The sequence below is a fragment of the Lissotriton helveticus genome, chromosome 7 (assembly GCF_964261635.1).
Source record: "Lissotriton helveticus chromosome 7, aLisHel1.1, whole genome shotgun sequence".
Classification (NCBI taxonomy): Eukaryota; Metazoa; Chordata; class Amphibia; order Caudata; family Salamandridae; genus Lissotriton; species Lissotriton helveticus.
The window spans coordinates 391397042-391417223 of record NC_136068.1 but is presented as its reverse complement, the minus strand read 5'-3'; the positions used below and the strand labels follow the sequence as shown (position 1 = coordinate 391417223).

The window sequence follows — 20182 nt, the reverse complement described above, 5'->3', positions numbered from 1 at the left end:
TACCAACACCAGATCTGTAATCTGTCCTTGAGCCTGATTCCACTGTGTCGCTAAACATTCTTGTAGCGGACGCATTTGTAGTTTGGCATATGGTATTAGCAGTATGCAGGATGACATCATCCCTAATAGCTGCATGAACACTCTTGCTGTCAATGAGTGTTGTGGCTGAAATTTTTGAATGATTGTAAGCATTGTCTGGATCCTGACTGGATTGGGGTATACTTTGGCTTTTTCTGTGTCTATAGTAGCCCCTAAATATTGTTGAACCTTGCTTGGTTGCAGGTGTGACTTTGTGTAGTTCACAGTGAACCCTAGTTGGTGCAGCATGTGAATTGTCTTCTGTGTGTTCTGAAGACATTCTTTTTGTGACTTGGCCTTTATTAGCCAGTCGTCCAAGTATGGGAAGACATGTATTTGTTGTCTTCTTAGGTGGGCTGCAACCATCGCTAGGCATTTTGTGAACACCCTTGGCGCCGTCGTGACACCAAACGTAAGGACTTTGAACTGATAATGTTGTCCTTCTACCACAAACCTTAGATATTTCCTGTGGGCTTTGTGAATCGGGATATGAAAGTAAGCGTCTTTTAGATCCAGTGTAGAAAGAAAGTCCCCTTTCTTCAGTAAAGGAAGTACTTGTTGGAGCGTGACCATGTGGAAATGTTCCGAATTTATGTATGCGTTGAGAGGTCTTAGGTCTAGTATTGGCCTTAGAGACCCATCCTTTTTTGGAATTAGGAAGTATAGGGAGTATACTCCTGTTCCTTGTTGTTGCTTTGGAACCTTCTCTATGGCATGCTTTTGTAGCAGAGATAGTACTTCTTGTTTTAACAGTGTTAAGTGATCTTGTTTCATTGGACGCTGTTTGGGGGGGATGTTTGGTGGGGTAGATGTGAGTTCCAGGCAATAACCATGTTGGATAATTTGTCTCACCCACCTGTCTGATGTGATGTTTTCCCAGACAGGTAGGAACTGTGATAGGCGTCCCCCGACCGGTGTTATATGGTCTGGGGGGAGCTGTATGAAGTCACTGCTTTGGGGTTGGAGAGTTGCGGTTGTTGTTTCCGCGTCCTCTACCCTTGCTGTTACCTCTGTAACTACCTCTAGAATTACCTCTGGGTGATGTCGGTGTAAAAGAGGTTTGTTGCTGGCTTGTACCTGTATTTTTGGATCCTCCTCTATAGGCGGACCTACGAAAGGAACCTCTTTGGGTCGGCTGTTGCAATGCTCCCATTGATTTAGCCGTTTCCGTATCCTTTTTCATCTTTTCTAAGGCCTCATCTGTCCCTGTGCCGAAAAGTGTTTTCTCATCAAAAGGTTGGTTCAGTAATGAAGTTTGCACCTCTTGTTTGAACCCTGAAACCCTGAGCCACGCATGTCTCCTTAACATGATGCTTGTGTTTATGGACCTTGCTGCAGTGTCTGCCGCGTCTAGGGCGCACTTGATTGAAGTGTTAGTAATTAACTTCCCTTCCTGTATGAGTTGATCTGCCCTCTTTTGATGTTCTTTAGGGAGATGTGTGATGAGTTTCTCTAACTCATCATAATGCGCTCTGTCATACCTTGCAAGTAGTGCCTGTGTATTAGCTATGCGCCAGCTGTTTGCCGCTTGAGATGCAACTCTCTTGCCAGAAGCATCTATTAGCTTAGACTCTTTGTCAGGAGGTGGGGCTTCTCCTATAGATAAAGAGTTTGCTCTCTTACGAGCGTTTGTGACCACTAGTGAGTCTAGAGGAATTTGTCCCTTGATGAATATTGGGTCTTTTGGAGCTGCCCTATATTTCTTATCAATTCTTGGGTTCAGTACCCTAGCCCTCACCGGGTCTTTGAATATCTCTGATGTGTGATTGAGAAGGCCCTTAAGCATTGGTAGTGTTCCTGATGTTTTTTGTGCAGCCGGTAGTGTTTCTAATAGGAAATCCTCTATTTGAGGTTCTGCATGTAGTTCTACCTTGTGGTATTTTGCTGCTCTATCAATGAGTTGTGCAAACCCAGTATCATCAGGAGGTGAAGGTTTTGACGGATACAATTCAGGGTCGTTATCGTTATCTGACCCTACATTGTACTGTTCCCATGGGTCTGCGTCCTCTGGGATTGTGTCTTCATCATCCCCAGGATGCTCTCCCTCCCCTGTGTCACTTTCTACATCTGTTGTAGGTGTAGATGGTCGTGTGGGAGTAATAGCTGGCCTATTGTGAGGAATAGGAGAAGAGGGTGTGTCTCTAGGATGTGGGGAAGGGGGAGGAGTTGTATTTGTCCCCATTGTTCTCTTCTTCGGAGGAGTTTTGTCGTCCGATTGTTCATTTTTCCTCTTTTTGGGTAGTTCTGTGACTACCTTGCCAGTTTGTGGATCAATAAACAGAGTCTTTTGTTTAGGATCGGTTTTATATTCCTGTGTCGGTACCGGAGTTTTCGGGTCCGAAAGGTGTTTTTTCTTCTGACTGTCCATTTGTATTTTCGGTACCGAGATTTTATTCGGGTCCGATGTCTTCGGTGTCGAGGGTGTCTTCGGTGTCGATATTGTTTTCGACGTCGAAGCGTGTTTCTGTGTCGACATGGACTGTTTCGACTTCGAGCTTTCCTTGATATGGAGCTTCGGTGTCGATGTCGGGGTGGGTCGTTTATCGGAACCACCATGATGGGAGACCGAGTGTTTCGGTTTCGGTTTCGTTGCCGGGCCCGAAGGCGGGGCGTCGGAAACTTTTTTCGGTTGTCTGACCGGGCTCGAGGGCGGGGTCGACACCGTGCAGGGTCTGTTCTTTGGTAAAGGGACGTCGTCACTCACGGTTTGTTGGACGTCGATTTCCTCGACGTCGGACTCGTCCGCTTCAGACCCCGCCTCGTCGGCCTCTTCTTCCTCCTCTTCTGGGTGCTGGTCCTCGAACAGCTCCGGGATTGCTTGTGACTGCATTCTCGATACCTCGTGTCTTCGGGCTCGACGGTTTCTAATCGTCGATTTTGAGGAAAATGCTGCACAGGCCTCAGTCCCTGGATTCGTGTTCAGGGGACAAGCAGAGGTTGCACACCTCGTGTAGGTCCTTGTGTGGGAACTTAGCACCACACGCTGGACATTTTTTGAATGGAGTCCTTTCCATGGACTCCGGGCTGGACTACGTCGAGCTGGTCTTCCCGTAGTCGTCGTTCTTCGAAACGCGTCGAGATGGAAGTGTAGTCGCGTTCGATAACAATACCGTCGAATTGGAAATGGTTACGCGCCGAATATCACTTTCTTTATCAAAGTCGATCCGGAGCGCTTCGATCCTCATCCGAACCCGATGGCGGAAAAAAACAATCTAAGGATGGAGCCGATGCCCATGAGCACTAGCACCTAGAGGAGGAGTCATCGATGACGACAAAGACTTCTCCAGAAGATCTATTCATAAATGTACCATCTGCAACCCATATGCCTCGAACAAGGCATTATCATTTACGATGCCAATAGCTTTAACTTGTGTAACTGCGGGACCTATAGCATTGCAAATGCTTGTTAAGACAAGAGACTGAACCCAGCTCAGGCAGGAAGCTGCCGGAATCAGAGTGGAAGTCTTCCATTAAAGTGCCCCAGACAGGCCCCACTGCTACTAGGGATGGTGCAGTCCGGGACTGGACAGCAGGGCAGGACAGGCAAGGCCAGGCATTGCTCTTGTGGTACAGTACAAATTCATCGGTATGGCATGGCTGCCAAATTACGTTTTTACCTGCTTGTTTAATTCTCCAATTTGGTGCCTGGATGTGGAATACAAGATATTGTTGCATTTCAACGCCGCACGTGCATTCACCCTGTGGTGAGGTCGGCCATCTATATGGGATGCACACTTTACAAATCATGCTCATGGCAAACTTTGGCCCTGAGCTTTTGGCTGCAGATGTTATTGAATTAAGCTGGCGTGTTACACAAAGCCCTTGATAAACTAGATTTTCCCATGGAGCCTGGTGGTGGGCTCTGCTCATGCTATCAACCTAGGAAGGACGAACCCTTGATCGGTCCCACCTTAGACTTGAAGCAGCAAGCTTTACAAACGCTTCACAGTAAATAAAGCTCTGTAAACCAGTGGTCAAAGTTAAAAAAAACAACAAAAAAAACGTACGAGAACAGTGATCAGGAGTCTAATGCAAAGTCGTGAGTAGTGGCAACATGCAGGAATATATGTTATGTTATGTTATTAGGGGATTTGTATAGCGCTCAGCTACTCAGACAGTGTCCCGGCGCTGGCAATATATAATATATAATAATAATATATAACTGCTGTTCTCAAAGCAAGGCGTTATTTATAACTCACAATAAAGCAGCGACATCTAAGAGCATCCTGACGTGCAATGTTGTTTATATTTTTTATTATTGTTTTATTTTCAAAGGTCGGGAGATCTAAAGCATTCTCAACACAGGCGTACAGGACAGGGTTTCGGATTTAACTTCTGTGAGGGAGGGTTATATTTTAATTTAAGCATTATCTTTTGTGATGACCCCATACCATAGTGACATGCGACAGTGGCAAATACAGCTGGGCATGCTTGTGTTGCAATAAAAAAAATTAAGCGCAGTGCCCGTTTAAGGGCTTTAAGTGGGATGAAAAAACTTGGGGGGGGGGGATCTGTCAAAGGGGCGTGGTCAATGTAATTAAGGGCGTGGCTTGAAAAGACTCAAGTTAAAAATCTGTGCTCAGCATAGTATGCCGCCCGACTTATTTTGCGGTTTCTGTCATTGCATCCAGATATATGATACAAGTAACATCATACGTACAAGTCAGGACTATTGGCTTTGCAGTTGTCGGTTGCATAAGATAAATAAGCAGCAACTATGGCTTTACATAATTTTGAAAAAGCTTCCACTTAAAGCCCTGGTGACACCACAACAATGTTGCTGCTCCTGAGTTTCAAAAAGAGAAGGGAAATCCAGAGAGAAAATGACTCTGTAAAGGATTTCCCTTCCACTACAACGCTCACCTGGCATGACGTCATGCTGTAACTTCTCCACTAGTGAGAAGTGAGTAGTGTGAGTAGGCACACATCAATGTGCCTGCTGTCACTACAGTCTGGAAAAATATGGACCGTCTGTGCAAGGGCACAAAACAGAGCCTGATAGGGACCCGTTTTGAAGCCTCCTTTAAAAAACTGCCGGTGCTCAGCACCGGTGAGACCCAGCCCACTTAAAGCCCTGGTGTACACACACTACACTGTTTCAGCACTTACAAAGTGAAGGCAAGTACATTAGTGCCATGGAGAAGTGTACATTAGGATCAGGAATGGAGGAGGAAGTAGAGCACAGAAGAGAATGCTGCGGGAGGGAGGAGCAGTGAGGATTGAAGACGTAAACACGTTTCAGCCTCATTAGGGGAAAGGCTGTGGCCATTGTGAAAGTGAGCACGGGATGGGTCACATGATGTTTTCGCAGCAGGAGGGAGTGGGCGTTTGAAGTGAGGAGAGGAATCCATACCCATACGAGCGTGAAATCCACAAATGCAAATCCTAAACATAAGCATATTGTTGGCCCTGCGTTTCAAAAAGCAGAAGGGAGGAGGCAACCGCAGCCAGAGAGAAGGGGGAGGAGGTGGTGTCAGCTGCAGCTCGGGAGAGGGACTCTAATAAATAGCATAGCAAAGCGGAAGCGCCGCGAAAATGAGCATGCTTTTGACCCGGAAGCGGTGTGCCTAAAATAGTACTAAAGACAGATACACATCCAAGCATGTGAGCCCGCGAGTACAAAATCCAGTCCGTAGGGGCAAGCCAGAAGTGAGACAGGGGGGTCACCAAAAAGCCTTGCTTTCAATAGAAAGCGTGGCTTTTGCATAAACTGTGACGCGCACCAATGGTAAGCATAGGCGGAGCTTCCAGCCCACTTCCAAAGTCGACTTCACGACAATAGATCTTGCCAGAGCGAGCAACGCATGCGCTGCAACGCTAGGCGACACCAAAAAAGGAGCTCACATTAATCGTGCAAAGGACAGCAGCACTTTTCAAACCACAACCATCAATCATGGCAGTGTTTATAATGGGAATACCAGAAGCAAAACTGGGTCACTCAATGGAGAACAGGACTCATATCACTTAACACAACAAGGCTAAATTCACCCCACAAAAGGACCAAACTGTGGCAATCTCTCTAGGAAGTGTGATTAGAGGTAATAGCACCTCAAGAAACATATGTGGAAACAAAAAGGACATCCAAATTAATATAAATCCTACCCTCTTGCTTTCCGTTCGTTAACTAGGACGAAACACATTGGAGTGGTGTTGCTCTTCACAGATCACTAGCTTTTAAGCCAACTGCTCACAAAACTGACAAACGCGGCAGGAATGTCAGTCTACAGATAGTTTGTTTCATTGTGGCCACATTAAATGCCCAAAACATGAGTCAGGACTTCTTCATAAGTTCCTTTCACAATGTGCTGGGGAGTTTTCGGAGGGTAACTTCAGGAGACAAATTTGATATGTGGTCCAACTGAGAACAGATCAGGCCTTTTAAACCGGGGCTTTTTAAAAGAGTTATTATCAACAATTTGAAAGCTGTCATTGCGAGATCCACAGAGAGGGCAAGATGTTGACTGAGTGGACATTTTTCTCACTCTCACAGAGCCTATTCAAGAATAAATCACATTCTGGTGAGCAATATGCTTATGCCGAAACTACTTCATGGTACCACTATATAACCAATAATCCCTGACCACACACACACACAGATTTACCAGACATGGGGCCCAAGTACAACCCCACATGGGAGGTAGAAATTCCATCCTGAACTTCTTTTGTACTATCAGGTACTGAAAGCCAGACCACAGAATACTTTCGACCAAATCCTCTATGGGATACGAATCATGCCTGTACCTGGAACATATGCAATGGATAAACTGGCCCACACAATGGGACAAGCACACGCAACCCTAATTCTAAAACCGGGTAAAGAACATATTGCACCTTCTACAGTCCTATAGCAATCCCCAAGCTATATAACAAGATGCTAGCAAAATAGACTAGGTACCCTACTTCCAAGCAGCATAGCCTCGGACCAGTCAGCATTTAGTAATGGTAGACATAAGCATGACAACATCCAAAAAATAAACAACCTAATTAAAAAAAGCAAAGAAAAAAGTGACACCAGCAGTATCTTAGGCTGGATGTAAAAACTCTGTAAAACTGTGGCCTTAGCCCAGTTTCTTTATTCCTAATAATGGCCAGTTATAATCCCCTTCCATGAGAATCACAGTAAATGTAAAGGTCTCACAATAGTGGAGGAATCCTACAGGGATTCCCTCTTTCAGCTGCTCTTGGTATCAAACCATTCACAGCAAGGAAATGAATAGATAATGAGAAAGGGGCCATTCATATCAGCCAGGACGAGAATAAAATCACGTTCTTAGCAGGTGATGTTTTGCTTACTTTGATGACACCACACATCTATACAATAAAGGTACCAAATTTTCAGAGTTCGAAGGGACTGTTGAGTTTAAGATAAATATGAAATCAGAGATTCTAAATCTTACTCTCACCCAGTTTGAGGTAAATTCTTCAGCTTGGCAAACACTGCAGGTGGAAGAACAAATCACTCAAATACCTATGGATTCATAGAACAGCAGATCCTACAGACCTCTAAAAAGCCAACCATCAACTTCACTGCATAACAGCCAACATTGATGGTAACCTATGTCGTTATATAGTCGGGTATGATTAAATTTGTCTAAAGGAATGTGTTGCTGAGGGTCCTGTTCCAAGCACAGAGTTTATGACACACTTTACATCCTCGCAGTTAACTGTGACTGCATACTGATTGCTTAGTGACACAACCAATACAGGATACACATAGATAAGGCAGTGGTGGTGAACACCATATGCAACCTAATACGGCAGTCGATCCCAATCCTTTTCGACCCAAGACTCCCATGACCTATTGGCTGTTGGCCGTGGCTCCCCATTATGTTACTTTTTTAGGTCGAGCCTATCCTATCCCATTCCGCAGGAATGGATAGGGGAGAATTTTAGTGTTGCATCAGGGACGCTAAACCAGCCGGCGGATTTCCACAAGTGCATGTGGTCTCGTGAACGCGCTCCCATCCGCCTGCTGGCTTAGCTTTCCTGATGCTCTCCACATCAAAGCAATCAGCCTCCCTCCCACAAGCTTCCCCATCGTGCGCAGGGCGCGCTGGCCTCACTTCTCCTCCCCCCTAATTGGTCTCACTTTCACGGCCGCCAGGCCGTGAGCTACATCAAAGCGATCCTCTCCGCCCCTGCTGCACCCTATATGGTTTTGTTGAAGAACCTCGCCTTCCTCAGAGCGCACACCGCCCCTGCAGCAGTAGTCCGCCTTACTCCTTCGGCACCGGCTTTTCCGATAATGCTTGTTCCTTTTCACCCCCCACTTCTCGTTTTCTGTTTCTTCCTTTTTCTTTCCTTCATCTTTCTTTACTTTCTTGTTCACTTTCTCTTTTTTTCACTTTCCCTCCACGTTCCCTCTTCTTCCTTCCTCTCCCCGTCTCCCTTGCTTCTTCCTCCCTCTCCCCGTCTCCCTCGCTTCTTCCTCCCTCTTTCCGTCTCCCTTGCTTCTTCCTCCCTCTTTCCGTCTCCCTTGCTTCTTCCTCCCTCTTTCCGTCTCCCTTGCTTCTTCCTCCCTCTTTCCGTGTTGTTGTCTCATGTCACTGTCTGAAAATATTAGTATGTTACCCTCCTTTGATTGTCGACCTTTTCCGCTTCCAACAATGTTACTGTAGATGACGGGTTTCACTCTGTTTCTGTTTTTAATACACAACACACCACATCATTTATTACGTGGATGACACATCTCTGCCCGGTCACATAGGATCGTATTCTTTGTAGATGAGGACTGCACTGAGCTGACCACAGCATTGTTTGTTGACAGATTTTTCCATTTGGATGCCCCTGAAGTAGGGCCCATAACCAGAAATGCATTGGGCAAGATATGGTGTCTAGTCTTTTTTTAAAAAGACACTGTGAATCACAGATTAACTAATTCTCAATCTCTAATTGCCACACATATAAAAATCGCATTCGCCAATGAAGTGATTGCATTTTTTTTTTTACAGTCTTTTTTTATACAGCACACTTGACCTGAAGATATTGAAGCACTTTACATGAGCACCAGTTATGTTACACAAGGACACATTAATTTTTTGGTAGGCATGGGGAGATGAGTGATTAGCTCCAGAATCTCAGGATGTTGAGCCAACTCCGAGGCTCGAGCCCGGTTCCCCAAATCCAAGGTCGGCAGCTCTGGCCGGTACACCACATCCTCTCCCCGTCTACAAAACCCAAGCCTCTAAATCCAATCTAGCCGTGCTCTTATTTCAGTGGCTACAGTCTCCTGTCCCCTGCTTCCTGCAAATCTTATAGTCTTAATTTTTCCCTCCTCATGCAATGTGCATTAACCATGCAGCACGTGTTGTGTTTCTATATGTTTAACAGTGCTCAATTGGGGACATAGTGGTCTTGGGTAAGATTGCAATGGCCAGAAAAAGGGTGCATGGATAATGCAGGTTGTGCGCTGTACTAAGACTGTAGTGGGCTAACAATACTGTTTTTGATACAATCAAATGTGACATCCTATAAAGTACAGAAGTCCTATAGCCTTTTCCTATAATAAGTGCAGCTCTGATCAAATTTAAAACAAGGTGACATATCAGAAGGTTAATTTCTGTAAATATAACAAAGCAGTGTGTCGTTGTCTAATATTGGCCGCACGCAGATGAGGTATCAAAAAATGTCTCCGTGGAACACTATAAATTGTAAAAAATAGCAAATAGCGGCTCGTGCTTTGAGGTTAGGGTAAATCACAGTGAGATATGGGGAGCGAGTCAAACCATCTCCTTTTATCGGTAAAGCAATTAAAAAGTGCAAAGTGTTCAGTCTGAAACGACTAAGATAAAATCTGTATTAAACATTTTGAATAAGAGTCGCATACAGTTACGGCCCTCTGGGAGGGTATGGGGTGGAATGCATAAATTACTTTCTATCTATTGCAAAACAGCAGTTTTCCAGTCTTGAGCTGTCCTCTTACAAACGTTTTTGTCAGGTATGTTAACCTCATTTTTTTTAATGAATCAATTGAAGGCAACTCTGAGAATGCATTCAGTCATTAAATAAAAGTCCAGGCCTGGAACATTGCGTTCTGCCGTCATGGAGAAGGCTTTCCAGAAGCAAGACGACAAGCCTTCTGACTAAGCAACAGAGTCAAACAATTCTTAGCAGACGTGCACCATGTCTGGAGTGCTGATGAATTAAGATGACTGGAGACTGTTCCCTCTCTAATGTCCACTCCTATTTTATGTACGTCATGCGTCATTGTCCATAAGGTGTTAAGTCCCCTTCTCTACTGTGATGCCCTGTCACCACTGTTCTCTGGAGAGCACAGGTCCCAAACCCAGACCAGCCATGGTTGTTACGTCACAGAGACAGTGGCGATCCACGCGCTTCAGTCGCAAGCACTCAAAGTATTCAAAACGCCCCTGTGGCCTGAGCCCTGTCAGTGCAACAGGCACCCTCTCTCGTGCAGAGATCTGGCTGGGATGCAAAAGGTCCTTCTGTCTTTTTAGGGCACATGAGCCATTAATCTCATGCGTGCTGCCCTTCAAGCAGTCAAACCGCCCCCTTCCAGAACCTACATGCCATCACACCGCCACCATCTCTCTAGTGCTGTCACCCCCACGCCAAAGCCTGTACCATCTGTCACCGCAGCCTCCTCAACATTCATTGCTCTAGAGTGCATACCAAAACATAGCATAGCAAAACAAAGCTTAGCATAATAAAACACAACAAAACATAGCATAACAAAACAAAGCATAGGATAGCAAAACTAAACATAACATAGCATAACAAAACAAAGCATAGGATTGCAAAACAAAACGTAGCATAGCATAACAAAACATAGCAAAACATAGCATAACAAAACACAACACATAGCAAAACACAAAACATAGCTTAGCTTAACAAAACACAACAAAACATAGCATAGCAAAAAAACATAATAGCATAGCAAAACATAGCATACCAAACACAACAAAACATAGCATAACAAAACATAGCATAGCAAAACAAAGCATAGCATAATAAAACACAACAAAACACAGCATAGCATGACAAAACACAGCATAGCATAGCAAAACACAGCATAGCAAAACACAGCATAACAAAACACAGCATAACAAAACACAGCATAACAAAACACAGCATAACAAAACACAGCATAACAAAACACAGCATAGCATAGCAAATCAAAGCATAGCAAATCAAAGCATAGGATAGCAAAACATAGCATACAGCATCACTCAGCACCACCACAGCATCACTGAGGGGCACCACAACATCACTATGCGCTACCACAGCATCACTGAACACCACAGCATCACTCGTTCTCCATCTCAACATCACTCAGCGCCACCACAGCATCAATCTGTGTAACCATTCAACAACAACTGGTTCAAATATGTTCTCTCAATGTTTCAAGCTTTATTACAAATGTAACAAAAAGATGTTAATATTTCACTTCTGTTCTTGGATTTTCGTCACAAAAAAACCCAGAACATAATCTTCACAAAAGTTATTTACAAAAGTTTAAGCTATTGCTATTATAAATTAAAATTACTTTTATTTAATTATTCATTATTTAAAAAAATTAAAAGCCTAATGTTATTTGTAATATCAATACATGTAAGTCAGGTAAATACAACATAATGCATTACAAATGCTATAGGTGTTACATTTGCAAAAGTTATAACTATTGGCATTGTAAATGACAAAGCTATTAATTTCGCTATTTTCAAAACCAAAACATAAATAAAATATTTGTCATTTACAATACCAATAGCTCAAACTTTCCTAATACGAGACCTATTGCATCGCAAATGCTTGTTTTACCGGGTGGGGGAATGTAAGCCCGCCCTCTGGAGTACTTCAATTTTTCTCCCTGAAAATAATTGGAATGAAGCTGATGAAAGTATTATAATCAAACAGTTTGGGGAGAGTTGGCTTTTTAGAAGTCCGCAGGGTCTGCTGTTAAATGAATCCCTACATATTTTAGTTATTTGTTCATCCACCCTGCAGTGTGTTTGCCAAACTGAAGTATTTACCTCAAACTAGGGGAGAGTCATATTTGTCTTATGTATTTTAGAAACCAGAATCCCCTTAGATGGGTTTAGTGTCCAATGGTTACATTTCGTTCACCTTTTACACCTAACCAGAAAGGAAGCAAATTAGTAGGAAAATGCAGAGGAAATCACAACCTTGCAAAATTCTTTCCATCTTTCTGTCAGATGACGGAGACAACAATGGCAGAAACAGACAAAATTAAAAACAGTGAAATGTCCCACCTCTGTCAGAAATATTGTAACAAAACAAAAGGATAGCTCAGTAAATAGAAGGCTCATAACTGACAAGATGAGATTAGGGTACTGTAAAATGCTGGGTTAGCCTTACATCCTTTTGAGGGGTTCAGTCAACTACGTAGTACAAATAGGCTAATATTAACATCTGTTAACATCAGTTCTTAAAAACTGTTGAAGTGAGGTACGATGCATTATATACAAATGTTCTATTAAAATGTTGGGTGTATCACCAACGCATCATTTTCATAGCCAGTTTCTGTAAATAAACATCTATGATCAGCGCATAATTTTTTTGGGATCCTGTTCACACAGCTGTAAAAATGATAAGTATTTATTTATTTATTTAAAACACTTATTAAGCGCACTGTCACCTTGCAGGCATCCTGGCGCTGACTGGTTCAGAGAAGCGGACGGTAACAGAGGGAGCGTGACTTTTCAGGGAGTTGCCTGGGGAAACAACCATGTTTTGATCTTTCTCCTAAACGGAAGAAGTTCCGTGATTTGCCTAATCTCAAGCGGGAGCAGATTCCAGAGTTTGGCAGCTGCCACCTCAAAGGATATGCCTCCAGCTCTAACCTTCCAGAATCTAGGTACCTTCACCAACTTGGCCGCAGAAGATCGGAGCTGCCTAGTAGGAGTGTACCAAACAAATTTCGATTGCAGAGGGGCAGGGCCGATTCCGTGGAGAGCCCTAAAGACTAGTACTAGTAGTACTAACTCGCACTGTCCTGCATGCTGAGATTGTGGAGGTGCCTGGATAGACTTCTAGTGACAAGACAGTTTGTTTTTACCCACTCCAGGCATTTTTTCCTCTTAAAAGGGGAATATAAAAAAGGTGCTTTGGGCAGCAGTTTTGCTGCATACCTTATAATCAGTTAATATTCGAATATTTGGTTTTTATATTCATCTTACATGTGGAGAGGAGTTGGCCTAACGGCTAGGGTAACCAACATCAAATCTGGGGAACCGGGTTGGAGTCTCGGCAAGGAAGCTAAACATCCTGTGATTCTGGGCAAATCACCTAATCTTCCAGTGCCTACCAAAAAATAAATGTGTCCTCATGTAATGCAACTGGTGCTCGTGTAAAGCGCTCTGATACCTTCGGATCATGTTCGTGCTATATAAAACTCGAGAGAAAAAAAAAATTGTAAAAAAAAAATACAAAAAAATGGAAAGCACATGTTGCATTTACGTAGCCATTTCTTATTGCTTTATTTTGGAATGCTTCTTCCGGAGCTTTTTTTTAAAGTCTACCCAGATCTAGCATGTGGGAGGACTTATTCAGTGTATGTAAATATATATGAAGATGCCCTGATTAACCGCATGCGCGCTAGCGGTTTTCCCGCTGTGATTTTAAAAAACCCGTGTTACGTGACGAGCTCAGCTCGTCATCAGCGTAGCGCAGGTTATGCCCATGACGAGCTGAGCTAGTCATCAGCCCCGAAGGGGTTAAGAACTAAAAACAAGAGGAGTCCCTTCAGTGGGTTTGCTTAATTTCGAGCTCACAGGGGAGAAAAAAAATACAGCAATGTCCCAAAAACATACAAGGAAAAGGTGGCATAACTTTACAAAGCTATGTTGAGAACTTTTGTTCTAATAGATCTGCACCAAAGAACGTCTTAAATGGAGGTATACTGTTACCAATAGGACTTCATTGGTTTCCACCTTGATGAAATAACCCTAATGAGGTACCGGAGGAGAGAGTAGGAAGTTGAATCTATGCTTCATTTAGACTTTGATGACTGATTTAACAGCGAGCCCCTTAATATCTAATGTTGACACATTGAGTGTCTTGACAGCGATCAACAGGGAACAGATAGGCAGGGAGGTCCCTGAAGTGTTAGGCGACTCCCAAAGAAAGGCTAAGCAATAGTGATCAAGCTGATGTTTCTCTAGCCTTCCCTAAGAAGTAGGAAAATCAGGGTAGCCTCAAAAACTAAGGAGAAAGTACAGTTTGATCAGGGTTAGTTTTGTTGGTCGAGATACTGCAAATGTCTTCTCTATCGTTAATGGTTACAGTTTTTGGGCAGAAATTCAAGTCATTGATCTTGTGGCTCATTAAAATAAGGAATTCCTGTTGCAAAACATAATATTTTAAACTTCTAGATAATTGTTATGGTAAATTGTGCAGGAAAGATTTTTAATATACGCCAAGGACTAACGCACAAGCAACGATAATCCTCTATATCCAACCCAAATATGATGCTGGGGTAAAATCTTAAAGCAGGGATTTTGACGTGGCAGAACACGTAAAACCTTTTCATTATTTTAAATACCAAAATGTACCTATTTTGATAGCATTACAGACATCCCATCAATACTACTTGGGTCAAAAGAAAATGTCGTTCATGTACCTGGTGAACTTTCATGTCAAGTCTCTCTTGTGCAACACAGGCGACAATGTTAGAACACACTGTTAAAAGCAACTCACCTTGCTGAGGTTCCTTTGAACTAGAAGTGGATTCCAGCTTAGCCCCAACCATTTCTGTAGTAGTAGTAGTAGAGGGTGCATGCACTACTTCAATGGCCTCCTGAATATCAGTAGAGGAGAGTCTGGAAGACCTTCTTGGTATCTTGGCTTTTTCTTGGCCATCTAATGACATGTTTCCTTTTTTCCGTCTGTAAATGTTGTGGGACGATGTGGTTGGTTTATCTAAGTGGATTGACGGAAGACCATCTAAAATAATAAACAGCGAAAGTATGAGCTGTGCAACTAGATTGTCATTATGCATCATCTAATATATAAATTTGGTTCTGAAAGAAGAAATCATTCTATGAGCAAAGTAGCTCGTTACATCATAGCTAAGCACATTCACTCCGCATGAAGGTTATTTCACTACTGATAGCATGTTACAGTAACCAACAAATGTTTTCAATTTTGCCCCATTAACAAAAAGAGATCTCCTGGAAGTTATTTAATTATAAAAATTAAAAAAATTAAAGAGCCAGCAGGCAACGGTCTTCGCTCAGCATTTCACTACATATGTAAAAAGATTCTATGTGACAAACCACAGGATGTTTATCAAGAAGCATTTGATTAGGCACTTTCCACCCCAGAATGAGGAAAGCAACACTTTTCTTGGCTCCCAAACAAAAAAAGAGATGCAATGAAACAAATCATACAGTCCAACACAGATACTCAATACTGATATTGAGCATTTACCTTGCAAAGAGCCTATGCAAAATAATTTGTGACGGGGAGTATATCCAGACTAATATGGGTTTATCACTTGCAGAAACATTTCTCTTAAACTAAGACATCTTACATATGTAACTCATAACACTGCAACAGTACGTGACCAGCTTGCCTTGAAGTTAGTTGTCAGTATATGTATAAAATACTAGTTCAAATAGGCTTTGAACCCCATTTCCTAAAATGGACAGATACTCGTAAGTGAATCTAGAGTGAGAATGAAACCCAGTCAAATGGTCTCAGTGAAGTAGAAGGTGCAGAGAGGAACAGGATACTGGTACCCCAGTACACTCTAACTTGTGCGCTAGCAGTCAAAGTACTGCCATATAGGCTTCATAAAGCCTTATGAGAATGGGGAGCTCAAGACAGAGACCATATTCATGTGATATCAATGTACCCAGTTGACATATTAGTTTATCTAACAGACTCCGAAAAATTGGTGTCAATCAATCTTCCTGTATGAATTGATGAATTTGGGACTGCGTACAAGTTAGGAAAATTCAGAACTTTTCCCATTGAGGGGGATTAATCCATGCAGAAACACATCTAACCAAACTTGGGGATCAATAGAAACTAGAGCAGGAATGGGTAAGTGTTCTCTACGGAATGTGTCAGTGTTCTCTACTTTGAGCAAAGCTTAAGTAACTTTCTTAAATGTGTGGCGACGGACAGCTGTGCTTTGCCATTCTGGATCATCTTCAGATGCATACAGGCACACACCTCGCTCGCCTTGGAGTCATGGCCTGAATCCAAACACCAGAGACACACCTTATAAAGATGTCCGACAGCTGCTTGCGACAGTCCCTAAAAGGTTGAAACACTATAGCTTTTAGGTGGGCTGTGTATCCTTGCACACCAGAAAATAACTGAGCAAAAAACACTAGTCAACTGACACGAAACAAATTAGGCAGTAGCTAGGCTAAGAAAGAAGGGATCTTAAATCCACGATCTTTGATATCGTTCATATGGATCTCCAGCCAACACTTTCGGGGAGGAACAAAGTAAACGCAAAGCCATACAACGTCACCTATCAGTGACCATAGATACTATGCTGACAAATTTTCTGGATCCTGTCTGGCACCTGGGAATATTAGAAACGTGAGTAATCCATTAAACAAAGTTAAGACTGTAAAGCTGCAGAAAATACTGCGCAGTGAAACAACTTTCAATATCTTTCATTAAATTATCCTCTTTACTTCTTATGTAAGAGTGTACAATGTACAAGATTACCTCTGTGCCCAATATATGTTTTATTTTGTTACAGATTAGGTTTGATCATTTAACAGGCCATTCGGGCACACAGTTCATTTTTGTCTTTTGGTTTGTGGATAACATGTCTGTATAATGCCTAAATACTATGCACAAACAGGAGAAAGTAAATGCTGATGGCTAAGTACTGTCCCCAAGTATGTACATTCTTCTGAATCAAATTCTCTTCCAATAAGCATATCATAGCACGTTGTATTCAAATTCCTATGGGGGGGGGTGTATTCTCAGGAAGTAACAGAAATCCATATACTCTGCAATATGTCAGATGATCAAACAACTTTGTCTCCAATGCATACTATTCTTCTCTGCCTTGGTGTAACTTGCATTAAAAAATCAATCACATCTCAAGAACCTGTTGTATTAAGCAATTTCATACCCCTGAGCTTTTTTCAGAAACCATCAGTTCTAGCTAAATTTTTTTAATTTGTTAAATACTGTTCCTTCCAAAGTACCTCAACTAACCTCAGACTAAAAGTAATATAAAACTGTTAATATAATTACCCTGAATCTAACGATCCACCTCTCTGTCCACGGAATATTCAACCTGTTTTAAAATGACTATACGTCACTTTCAACAGTCTTTCAGGGTCTGATAGCAAGCTAGTGCTGCTGCAGACCACAGACACGATTGTGCCCTCCTGCTGCTGAGCCAAGCTCAAGCAGGGAATGGTAGAACAGGTGTCCTGTCGCAGTAGGTGTAACCACCAGACTTTGTGTACTGGGCTGGGGGGTGCTTGCCAGAGCCGCCAGAGTGCTTTGAAGGGCAAATTTGGGGCCCTCCTTGAATATTCCAGTTTGAGCCAGTTCAGGGAGTCATTGGCTTCTGCTCAGGTGCAAAACTAGACCAAGGACATGGGACTATCCTCCTCTCTGTCCAGCCCCTCCTCTGGGAGGGACCGCTGAGTCATTTCAACCCTTTCCCTAGGGTACTCAAGGGCTAACCTATGGGTGGCTCTTAAGAATCGCCCTGGGACAAGACTCAAGCCTGAAGCCACGTCACTCTTCGACTGTTTTCCACTTGTACTTTGCATGGAACAGACTGCATCAAGGAAGACACCTGCTGCCTCTGGTCTCACTGTTCGGCAAGCCTTTGTCACCTGTATCTGTGCTTCTTCCAGGATCTTCACCACACCTGTGGGAATCAAGGACACCCGAAGTAATCTCCCTTGGAGTGGAGGGGCCACTCTCCTGCATCTGTAGGCACCGGAATGAAGCCAATTGCTCTGCTGCTCCTGACATCCCATGGACTTCAAAAGGCTCGGCAACAGGTGGTCCTGCATCTCCTTTGAGGCCTGACCGGTCCTCTCCAAGTTTGAGGTAAGTATCCCTCATCGGAACCGCTGGGACTGAACTCTTGTGCACCGCATCCACTTACAGCTGCCAAGGCTTGTTGGCTCTGCACTCCAGAGATCTTCGGGCTACAAGAAGCTCCAGTCTCCAGCATCTCTTCCTGTCATGGACAGAGTCCTCATCACATCCTCTGCACCGGGGGCCTTCCTTCTTGGTGATCTGCTCGAGGTCCTCTAGCAACTCTTGTTCTTTGGCCTGTGGGTCCTCTTGAGGGTCGTTCTCTGCTCCAGTGGGCTCCCCTGCTTGCTCGGAGTCTCCTGCTGGGGGCGAGTTGCTTGGATCTTGCTGGTTACCAACGTTGCTCTTTCTTCGTTCTCCGTGCCAGTTGCAGCAGCAAGGCGTGTTGGTGCTCCCGCCAGACACTGCCCCCCCCTGGTTCTCTACTTCAGACCGCTCAAGTACGTCTCCTGGTCTTCCTCAGCGTTGCTTGGTCCTCTCAGCAATGACAATGTCACCGTCAACACTTCTAAACCGTTCGACATTGGTGGGCATCCTGGTCACCTCAGAGTGGCATAAACTCGGTCCCCTCTGCTTACAGGTTCTTCACTTCAAGAATCCACCCTTGGAATTAACCGGACTCTTTCACTGACTTCGCACCTATGCATCCCGGCTTTCCTGTGTAGGTATCCTAGTTTAGGTATCCTGGTTCCTGAGGCATCCATGGGTGGGGTGACTCTCCAACCTTCGGTCTTTCACTGGGTTTCTTCAGGGTCCACTGGGAACGTTCCTTCTAGAAAACTGCAACTACCCCGTTGACTTCTATTGGACAAGCATGTGTTTTCACTGCACAGACAGGCTCCATGTGGTTCCTGGGTAGTTACCTTGGGTGGTTTCTTGTGTACCCAGCTCCTCTGAGTCTCCTGGTTCAAGTCCCAACTTTGGTCGCAATTATTATTTTTTTTTTTTACAAACTCTTTTTTATTAAGTCAACAAATATAGTGATTGTAGACATTACAAAATCAGTTCAGTATACAAGCACCTATATATCGAAGATTGAGCAGGTGACTATTACATGCTTGTAGTAAAGTGAAAACAAAAATTGAACCATTCGGGCCCGTAAACGACAGCCCTAAACATTTCAAAACCCTGTGTCGTATACTGCAAAACAATGTCACGGTCAAGCCACAGTCCACTTCTTAGTATATATTTGGTATCTCCCTGAAGACCACTGTATTTTGTTGCTTAGTTACCTATTTGCAATTGGAGTATTGTTGTGTATTGGTAAATCTTCTACGCGGAGATATCAAATGTATTAGTGAGTGTTGTGTGATATACATTTTTATACATACACTGTGGTTCTTTTTCACTTAACCTACACTACATGATTAAGCTGGTAAAACAAACTGCTTAACATTCCTTCAAGATAAGACTGAAGGCTGCTCTCCACACAAACCACTTTGAGAGGTTTCAAAGGTTATCAAAGACCACTAAAATCACCATAAGGGTTGCCTGGATTAGTGCAAGGTGCATCACTTAAATAAGTGTGCACCATACACTAAGCCAGCATCATACAGGTATTATTTTATTAATGGTTTTTATGCTACATTTATGGGCGAAACTCCCCCCCCGAACAAGGTTTATTCTGATCTGATTTGTCTTTGGTAACATGTTGAGTAAACTATATTGAAGCTTTACAGAAATCTGCAGATAGGATTTTGACATAGAAACCTATAAGGAAAATGCTACTTACCAGTATGCATCTGTTCGTGGCATGTAGAGCTGCAGAGTTGTACACTTTTGCATAGATCGCCATCTGGTGTTGGGCTTGGATGTTTGCATGTTGTTTTTGACTTCAAAGAAGTCTTGTAGTCACGAGGTTAGTGACTCCTCCTTCGGTCGACAGTGCGCATGGGCTTTGGCTCAATTGTTAAATTGTTTTTGCCACTTAGAGTTAGATGGAGTAGTGAGAAGTAGAAAGATGTCCATCCGTGAGGTATCCAAGTAAGATGATACTGGAACAGATAGAGGCATCCGGGGAGGCGGCGGGCATGTACAACGCTGCAGCTTTACATGCCAAGAACAGATGCATACCGATAAGTAGCATTTT

The 20182-nt window shown here is 43.3% G+C and overlaps 1 protein-coding gene across 3 annotated transcripts in view; it reads right to left on the bottom strand.

Annotated features, from left to right (window-relative positions):
- PHF20 (PHD finger protein 20) overlaps positions 1-20182 on the bottom strand; it is a 1067420-nt gene that overhangs the window by 738249 nt on the left and 308989 nt on the right. For all 3 annotated transcript variants that reach the window (XM_078652233.1, XM_078652235.1, XM_078652234.1), the window contains exon 8: positions 14755-15000. In XM_078652233.1, the coding sequence (XP_078508359.1) occupies positions 14755-15000 (246 nt within the window). The remainder of the gene's footprint in view (positions 1-14754; positions 15001-20182) is intronic.